Raw genomic sequence first — 8,437 nt, forward strand, 5'->3', positions numbered from 1 at the left:
GCCCCCTCTTCATCTGGCGCTGACTCTGCACCACTTGTGACTCGGACTTGAGTGAGGAGCGCCGGGCCGGAGCTTTTATTTTGAAAAGCGGGAAGTGAACCGGAAGCGGTCAGATCTGACCTGCGTCGGTTTCCGCTGGTGGGCTGTGGACGGACGCTTCGGATTCTGTTCGTGTTTCGGTCCGCCGGACGCCAAGAGTCGGACTTTGTTGGCGGCACCGAGTCGGTGGAGCTGGCGGGAAGGCGGGAGGAGCTTGGTGAGTGCGGGTGAGCGGGAAGAGCCGGAGACTTGACGTCGATTCTGGGGTCGAACGTCCCGTCAGCCACTGGACGGCACGAACGGCCTCGGTCTCGGTTCCGGTCACCAACACGACACGGCTCGCTTGAGTGTCTCGCATCGCCTCTTGTTTCCCCTCCGTCAGATGTGACGTCACCGCCCGCTGAGCCGCCATGTCCGACAGCCACTCGCTGCGTCCGCCCGCCTCCGTGTCGGAGATCGACCACATCCACCTGCTGTCGGAGCAGCTGGGGGCGCTCGTGCTCGGGGAGGAGTACAGCGACGTCACCTTCATCGTGGAGGGGAAGCGCTTCCCGGCGCACCGCGTCATCCTGGCCGCGCGCTGCCACTACTTCAGGTTAGACGGTCCCGCGCCATGTTGCTCCGGACTCTGACGCTCCCTCCGCGCGCGTGTCCCGCAGGGCGCTGCTGTACGGCGGCATGAAGGAGTCACAGCCGCAGGCCGAGGTGTGTCTGGAGGAGACGCGGGCCGAGGCCTTCTCCATGCTGCTCCACTACCTGTACACGGGGCGGGCCAGCCTCAGCTCGGCCCGGGAGGAGGTGCTGCTGGACTTCCTGGGCCTGGCGCACCGCTACGGCTTGCAGCTGCTGGAGGACTCCACCTGCGACTTCCTGCGCACTGTGCTGCACACCAGCAACGTGTGCCTGGTCTTCGACGTGGCCAGCCTCTACTCCCTGACGGCGCTGGGTGCCGCCTGCTGCGCCTACATGGACCGCCACGCGCCCGAGGTCCTCGGCTCGGAGGGCTTCCTCCTGCTGTCCAAGGTGAGTGCCGCCCCGCCGGGAGCTCGGCGCCCGACCCAGACTCTGACCCGTGAGCCCTGCCCCGCCAGCCTGCCCTGCTGACCGTGGTGCGGCGAGACTCCTTCGCTGCCAGCGAGAAGGAAATCTTCCAGGCGCTGTGCCGCTGGTGCCGGCAGCACGGCGAGGAGATGCAGACGCAGGAAGTGATGTCGGCGGTGCGGCTGCCCCTCATGACCCTGACCGAGATGCTGAACGTGGTGCGGCCGTCCGGCCTGCTGAGCCCCGACGACCTGCTGGACGCCATCAAGCTGCGCTCCGAGAGTCGCAACATGGACCTCAACTACCGCGGCATGCTGAGTGAGTGGCGGCTCTGCCCCGGGGACTCCTCCCCAGCGAGCCCCATCCTGACGCTCGCTCTGATTCCAGTCCCGGAGGAGAACATCGCCACCATGAAGTTTGGTGCTCAGGTGGTGAAGGGCGAGCTGAAGTCGGCGCTGCTGGACGGGGACACGCAGAACTACGACCTGGACCACGGCTTCTCCAGACACCCCATCGAGGAGGACGGGCGGGCCGGGATCCAGGTCAAGCTGGGCCAGCCGTCCATCATCAACCACGTGCGCCTCCTGCTGTGGGACCGGGACAGCCGGTGAGCGGGTGGGGGGGGTGGGGCGCCGGGTCTCTTCTGACCACATCTCTCTCTCTCTCCAGGTCCTACTCCTACTACATCGAGGTCTCCATGGACGAGCTGGACTGGGTCCGAGTCGTGGACCACTCCAAGTTCCTGTGTCGCTCCTGGCAGAACCTGTTCTTCACCCCCCGAGTCTGCAGGTAAACGGATCCGCTTCCTCATCTCAGCCACTCGCTGGGCTTCGTGTCTGCTTCTTCACTTCATCCTTCCTCTTTCACATCTTCATTTGAGAGACTCGGTTGTCTTTGTATTTTGTTCCGGTCCATTTTGGTGTCCTAGTTGTTCTGCGGGTTTTTAGGAGAAAACTCTTATTCTGGATTCACGATATTGTTCTTCGTGTCGGCAATTTTATTATTTTTTCGGCACGCTACTCCACCCAGCACTTTCGTCGTAGAGACGCGGCTCCAAAGTCCAAACATGCGGCCCGACTGGGAATCACCTGTTGTGACTTTTCTCAAACCTACGTGCCAGAATTCCTGAGATATTCCAGGTTTTGTGACCAATTTGGCCCATTGAAAATGAATGGGAAGAGGATTCAACTCTTCAGAAATTTGCCTCTACTTCAACGGCCCGCAGCTCCCCAAGGGAGAGTTGTTGTGGTGATAGAGCTGGAGAGTAGGGGAAAGGTCACAGCCTGCTCAAACTGCAGACACACACGCCATCTTTTGAGCTAAAGACGCTTAAAGCATAGCTGCAGACCTCCACTGACAGCAGGTGCATGGCGGTCGTGCACGGTGCATTCACAAGCAGTTTATTCAGCAGCGTCTAGTTTATATCTGAAAACATTTGTGTTTTTAACCCCCTGAATTATTGTTTTCAATATGTTTGAAATCTCATCTCTAAAATACAGGACTCTTTCTTTTGTGTTTATTTGCCGTAACTTCTCTTTGTTGGAAGCCTGGTGTTCTCCATGCTGTTTAGCACTGAGCTCAAGCCATGTGACGTTTGTGTCTGACTTTCTCAGTTGCGGGAAAGTCACATGACTTGAAAGGGCTGCTTCTAGATGTACCCACCTCAAGTGCGCCCTCTTGTGTTGGCAGGTATGTTCGCATCGTGGGGACCCACAACACGGTCAACAAGGTCTTCCACCTGGTGGCATTCGAGTGCATGTTCACCAGCCGCAGCTACACGCTGGACAGCGGCCTCTTGGGTGCGTGGCGTGGTGTGGTGCGGCGCGGCCAAACCCGCCCTGACCCAACCCGCCGTGACTCTCGCCGTCTGTCTGCAGTTCCTACAGAGAACGTGGCCACAGTGGCGGCGTGCGCCAGTGTGATCGAGGGGGTCAGTCGCAGTAGAAACGCCTTGCTCAACGGCGACACGCGCAACTACGACTGGGACTCGGGCTACACCTGCCATCAGCTGGGCTCCGGCGCCATCGTGATCCAGCTGGCTCAGCCCTTCTCCATCTCCTCGCTGAGGTGTGTGTGACAGAACCAGCGACCGGGCCCTGGCCCGCCTGGATCCTCACCCTGGATCCTCACCGTGCTTGTGCTCCGCAGGCTGCTGCTGTGGGACTGTGACGAGCGGTCGTACAGCTACTACGTGGAGGTCTCCACCAACCAGCAGCAGTGGACCAAGGTGGTCGACCGGACCCGCGTCGCCTGCCGGTGAGAGTCCTTCTTTCACGTGACCTGAGCCAGTGAAGCCCACACGTCCCAGCAAGTCCCTGCCACTGCGCAATCTACTTCATCTGTGTCTCCAGACATGTGGTCTGTTGCACTCTCCCGAGTCCTACACGTCTGAGTGAGTCCTGGTGACTCGCATCTGACTTTGAATCCCTGTAGACTCGTCCACACCGTGACTCATTTTGCCTCATGAGAAACGAACCAATCTCATGGGGTCTGTGAGTCCAGCTCCTGAAGAATGTTGGGCCCAAGTACTAGGTCCGAGTGCAGCCTTGGGGCTCGAGTGTCTCTACCAGCTGGACCTGGAGCGTCAGATGAGTCACGTCTCTTTCCTCTTCCATGGCAGGTCGTGGCAGACACTGAGGTTCGACAAGCAGCCGGCCTCCTTCGTCCGGATCGTGGGGACGCACAACACGGCCAACGAGGTAGACGCACGCACGCTTCAGTCAGAGCGGGACTCGTCTGTTACCGGGCAGTCCCTCATGAGCTCTGCTTTGGTCTCGTCCAGGTCTTCCACTGTGTCCACTTCGAGTGCCCGGCCCAGCTGGACACGGAGGTCAGCGAGGGCAGCCCGGGTCCAGACGGCGGTGGCGAGTCGGACCCTCAGCAGCCCCGGCCGCCGCGCCCCTCACGCTCGCACAGCTTAGTCCCGCCGCCCACCTCCTCTTCCTAAACAAGCCTCACGAAGAAGAACCTCATTACTGCCATTTTGCACAGACCTCACCCAGACGGCTGGCGGGGGGGGGGGGTCACACGCCGTAGACACTGTCTCCCCAGGTCGGCGAAGAGTGGCGGCCGGTTCCTTGAGGCGACGCCTCAGCACTTGAGTCCTGAAACTGCTGCCACTTACCTCAACGGCCGACGTTTGCTCTCGTGGGTGGATCAGAGATGCTGCCACCTGGTGGTCAGGAGTGGCGCTGCCAGCGAATGCTTGAGGAGAGCATGACCTTGAGAAGGAAACTCTGGAAGCACGTGGCACAGGGTCAACGTGCTGAATCCAACTGGAAGCCTGAGCTCAGCTCCGCCCCCTCTTGTCATCAGGAAGTGAACCGGGGACGTCTGAGGTTCCTCCCTGAAGAGAGGCGGGACCTGACAGCGGCAGACCGGAGGACCTCAGACCTGGACCTTCTGGATTCAAATGGAAGTCGAACAATGCCCACCAGAGGGCGTCGATGAGCAGCTGCTTTTTAGTGTTTTAGTTTCCTGATGCTTGTCTTCGACTGAATCTTGTTCGTCTCAAAGTGGCACTTTTGTATGTTTGGAATAATCACTGATGTTTGCTCTCTCCTGTGGTTTCACTGTCATTTCTTCAGGGTCGTGACCTTCAGGTCACTCTCGCTAAGCCCCCTGCTGTGGAGCGCTAACGGAGCCCGCTGGCTTCTGTTTTTCTCGCTCCGTTTTCTTCTTGTTTGTTTATAAATGTGTCTAAATGTTAGCATTTTTTGACTGTTATTTTCTGGCGGCTCGCTGGTTGTTTCTGATGCTGCTGGCAGGGAGTTCTGCTGGATCCAGATCTCAGTTCAGGTGGAGCGACTTCAGCCGCTGCTTGAGCGCAGAAGAACTTGGGAGAAACTATGGGGTTGTTGTGGGAGGTGTAGGCGTGAGCGACGCAGGGCGTGTGCAGGTTCTGGTGTCACACACGCGAGGTGGTCACAACCCACCTGACGGGTTCAGACCTTCAGGTGTGAGCAGAACTTTCATCAGAGCTTTTGCTCAGGAATCAAGTCAAACATAAGTGCGGATCTGAAAGTTGCCAAGTTTGTTTTCAGGAGAAAAGGTGTTGAGAAGGTGGAATATCTCACCAGCAAAGACCGCAAAACAGATGAGGAAACCTCACAGGCTGTTGTGTGTTTGGTTGCACTTCTGAATTTTCAGTGTGGGGTCGCTGTGGTTCAGATGAGGGCAAGCGGAACTCCATCACAGTGATGTGACCAAACACCTGACGTGACCACAGGGACGTGTGACTGACGGACGCGACCTGCAGGCTTAGTATCTGACGGTTTAAAACGCTCTGTCTCGGCCGCCGCATCTGCTTCCGTGGGTCCCCCCTGTTGCTTTTTGTTTCTGAGACGTTCTGTCCTCTGGTCACTGCTGCTGACCTCTGACATAAAGCCGTGTTCATCCTGCACAAGATGCCATTTCTCCCCGACAAACACGGAACTTAAGTCAGTATCGTTTGACTGGAGACGAGTTCCGCTGATCGGTGAGACCGTTACAAGGGTAGAAGTCATTCACGATCTCAAGTTCGATTATTTCTTGACACGCGACCCCTGGTACGGACTCGTTTGTCTTTATTTCTGTCGGCCAGTGTTGACACTTCTGCTAGATGGACGCGTTTCCGGGCTGATCCATTCCAGCACAGCGCGGGGGGGGGGTGTTCCGGTTCCGAGCAGGCGCCGCGAGCTGAGTCCAGGCCGGTCACTAGCTTTATTCCCACACTGCCTCCACTGCAAGTGTTTGGGCGCATCACCGGTCCACTTGCACCTCCAGTACTGTGTCAGTCGGGTCTGTATTTCCGGTGACCCACTGATTCCCCCCCTCCACAGTCGTCGCGTCCGCCCGTCCAGCTGATCTCATATTCCACTTCTGGTGAGCCGTTGTTGGACCGGACGGACTCGGCAGAACCACAGGCTCATTCACGGCGCCTCGGACCCTGTTTGGACGTCAGCGGGCTCTCGGAACGCTCGCGGGTCGCCGGTTCCTCCCGGAGCGCGAGCAGGCCGCGGAGCCATCCCCAGCCTCGCCAGGCTTTTGTGCAGCGATGGGAGACACCAGCGAGCGCAGCCAGACTCCGAGCCTGCCGCCGCGCTGCCCCTGCGGCTTTTGGGGGTAAGAGTCCGGCCTGGCGGGGCGCAGGCCGGGGTGGGGGCTGGGAAGCGGGCTGTCAATAACAAACCCCCGGAGCTCACTTCCGCTCGGCTGTAGCTCGAAGCCGACGGAGTCCTGACCCGGGAGCAGGAACTGGGCTCGAGTCCCAAGTCACCGAGTCTCCGGCTGCCTGTTTAAGATAGATTAGATGAGTGACGTCTTGACCGGCTGCCCTCTGAAGCCCACCTGTCGTTGTCAGGTGACACGAGCAGACGACTTCCGGAGGGCTCCGTGACGTCACCTGAGGGTTCCGGGCAGCACAGCTGGACTCGTCCTGTTGTGTCTGTTGTTCACTGAACCTTCTGCTTCTCCCCGCAGCTCCAGCGAGACCATGAACCTCTGCTCCAAATGTTTCGCCGGTGAGTTCCGCTCTCCTCCTCGGCGCGTCCCGTGTCGCTTCCTCCTCTGTCCTGCAGGGGGCCTCGTTCATTCCTGCTCTCTTCTCACTCTCTCCTGCTGTTTGGTCTCATCATCCTCGTTCCCTCCGTGCTCCTCTCCTCACCCGCCTCACTGAGGAGCCAGTCACAAACATGAGCTCAGTATTTCGTGGAACTTCAGGAAGCGAAATCCAGGCTGGCTGCTCGCCCTGGTGTCGACGGAGCAGGAGGCAGGTGCAGACATGAGGCCCCGCCCACTCCCTCATGCCTCACACGACCTGGGGGTCAGCGCTCAAGCTTCATGTGAGCATGCGCTGTGCGCGACTGCGCCCCTGCAGTCCTGGCAGAGGCACTACATGTGGTCCCACCGTCCTCCCCGTGGACGGCAGATACGGCTACGTTTTTACCCAGCGCTCTTCTGAAACCGTGTGTTGGTGTGTGAAGTCAGATGGTGATGGTTTAAATCCTAGTCTTTCAGACGGGTTTTACAGACTTGTGTGGTGACTCGTCGGCAGGACATGAGGGACAACATGTTGGTTACTGGAGCGTCAGACGGACGTCCCTGTCGAGTCGCTGTCAGAACGTTCCATTTATACGTGGAGACTCGCGTGTCACTTGACACTTTCTGATGACATGTCCCGCCCGACTTGTTTGACTCGTTAGCTGATAACTGGCCTCTGCCTTCTTGGAACTTGGTTCTGAACATGATGACTACCTGTTCTCCTGTTTCGCCTTGGCTCCAGTTTTCCCACCATCATCCAGTGCGATCACAGTGCGAAGACAAGCAACCAAGTCGTCTCTTGCGAAGTCAAGTTGGTGTCTTGTGACGCGCTGCTCGCCGTCTGGCTGGTTCGCACCATCTAGTCTGAGGCCTGGTCCTCCTCATGGCATCACTGTGCTCCCACAGACATCCAGAAGAAGCCGCCCGGAGACGACTGTGCCTCCGAGCACATCCCAAGCAGCGGCAGCCCGTCGCCCGTCTTCACTAGTGAGACCAGCGGCCCGTCGCTAACGTCGTCCGCCGCCAGCGCCAGTGAGCCGCCCTCCACCGCACCTCCCTCAATCTCCAGCTCCAGAGAGGGTGAGACGCTCCCGGTCACCAGGCGGTGGGGCCTTGGACTCTCTCTGGTCTTGTTTGTGCACCTCAGTACGCCACTCAAGAAACAACATGTGGATCCACCTGTACCATTCAGTCTGCTGTGAGATGTTATGTTGAAGGCACACGACTGAAGACCTCTCTGTCTGTCTCCTGCAGGCTCCTCTCCCACAGACACCACTCACCTCTCAGGCTGCACGTCCACGAAACGACCTCGGGAGTCGGGTATGTCTCTCCCAGTCCTCACTCACGACCTGTCTCTCTCTCCTCCTGTCCTCACTCTCGACCTGTCTCACTGTCGACCTGTCTCACTCTCCTCGTCTGTCTCCCCTCGACAGATGTGGAGAGTGAAAGGCCGCCACTGAAGCTGCGATGCAGGGAGGAGCCTGCGGGGGGCAGCGAGGAGCTGCCACACACAGCGAAGCAGAAGAACCGCCGGCGCTGTTTCCGCTGCCAGACCAAACTGGAGCTGGTCCAGCAGGAGCTGGGCTCGTGTCGCTGTGGTAGGTCCTGCCTGACCCCTGAGGCGGGAAGACAGTCCCCAACCTGAGGTGTGACCCCTGCCGTCTCTGCCCAGGCTACGTCTTCTGCCTGCTGCACCGTCTGCCCGAGCAGCACGACTGCCTGTTCGACCACCTGGGCCGCGGCCGCCAGGAGGCGGTGATGAAGATGGTCAAGCTGGAGCGCAAGGTGGGCCGCTCCTGCCAGCGAATCGGAGAGGAGTGCTCCTGACCTGGCCCGT

The 8,437-nt window shown here is 59.2% G+C and overlaps 2 protein-coding genes across 3 annotated transcripts; both read left to right on the plus strand.

Annotated features, from left to right (window-relative positions):
* Positions 1-108: 108 nt before the first annotated feature.
* On the plus strand, positions 109-7,575 carry btbd9 (BTB (POZ) domain containing 9). Of its 2 annotated transcripts, none has more exons than XM_053880605.1 (12): positions 109-256; positions 422-634; positions 699-1,062; positions 1,131-1,398; positions 1,468-1,687; positions 1,750-1,869; positions 2,770-2,879; positions 2,958-3,147; positions 3,229-3,336; positions 3,701-3,779; positions 3,863-5,574; positions 7,507-7,574. In XM_053880605.1, the coding sequence occupies exons 2-11, from the start codon at positions 450-452 to the stop codon at positions 4,025-4,027; spliced, it is 1,809 nt and encodes a 602-aa protein (XP_053736580.1). In that variant the 5' UTR covers positions 109-256; positions 422-449; the 3' UTR covers positions 4,028-5,574; positions 7,507-7,574. The 2 variants fall into 2 exon arrangements, with proteins under 2 accessions (XP_053736580.1, XP_053736581.1); XM_053880606.1 differs by having other exon boundaries at positions 121-266; positions 7,507-7,575.
* Positions 6,116-8,427, plus strand: LOC128768576 (AN1-type zinc finger protein 3-like). Its single transcript, XM_053881537.1, has 7 exons — positions 6,116-6,183; positions 6,541-6,581; positions 7,507-7,680; positions 7,748-7,798; positions 7,855-7,920; positions 8,034-8,198; positions 8,273-8,427. The coding sequence occupies exons 1-7, from the start codon at positions 6,116-6,118 to the stop codon at positions 8,425-8,427; spliced, it is 720 nt and encodes a 239-aa protein (XP_053737512.1).
* The last annotated feature ends 10 nt before the right edge of the window (positions 8,428-8,437 follow it).

This window comes from Synchiropus splendidus, chromosome 12 (genome assembly GCF_027744825.2).
Source record: "Synchiropus splendidus isolate RoL2022-P1 chromosome 12, RoL_Sspl_1.0, whole genome shotgun sequence".
Taxonomy (NCBI): Eukaryota; Metazoa; Chordata; class Actinopteri; order Syngnathiformes; family Callionymidae; genus Synchiropus; species Synchiropus splendidus.

What these genes read in the sequence shown, in the direction of transcription:
- btbd9 (XM_053880605.1), top strand. Translation starts at nt 450, where the DNA reads ATGTCCGACAGCCACTCGCTGCGTCCGCCCGCCTCCGTGTCGGAGATC. An exon ending in TTCTCCATCTCCTCGCTGAG is followed by an intron (nt 3,148 to 3,228) that starts GTGTGTGTGACA and finishes TGTGCTCCGCAG; the next exon opens with GCTGCTGCTGTGGGACTGTG. An exon ending in CGGACCCGCGTCGCCTGCCG is followed by an intron (nt 3,337 to 3,700) that starts GTGAGAGTCCTT and finishes CTTCCATGGCAG; the next exon opens with GTCGTGGCAGACACTGAGGT.
- LOC128768576 (XM_053881537.1), top strand. Translation starts at nt 6,116, where the DNA reads ATGGGAGACACCAGCGAGCGCAGCCAGACTCCGAGCCTGCCGCCGCGC. An exon ending in TGCCCCTGCGGCTTTTGGGG is followed by an intron (nt 6,184 to 6,540) that starts GTAAGAGTCCGG and finishes TTCTCCCCGCAG; the next exon opens with CTCCAGCGAGACCATGAACC. An exon ending in GCTGGGCTCGTGTCGCTGTG is followed by an intron (nt 8,199 to 8,272) that starts GTAGGTCCTGCC and finishes GTCTCTGCCCAG; the next exon opens with GCTACGTCTTCTGCCTGCTG.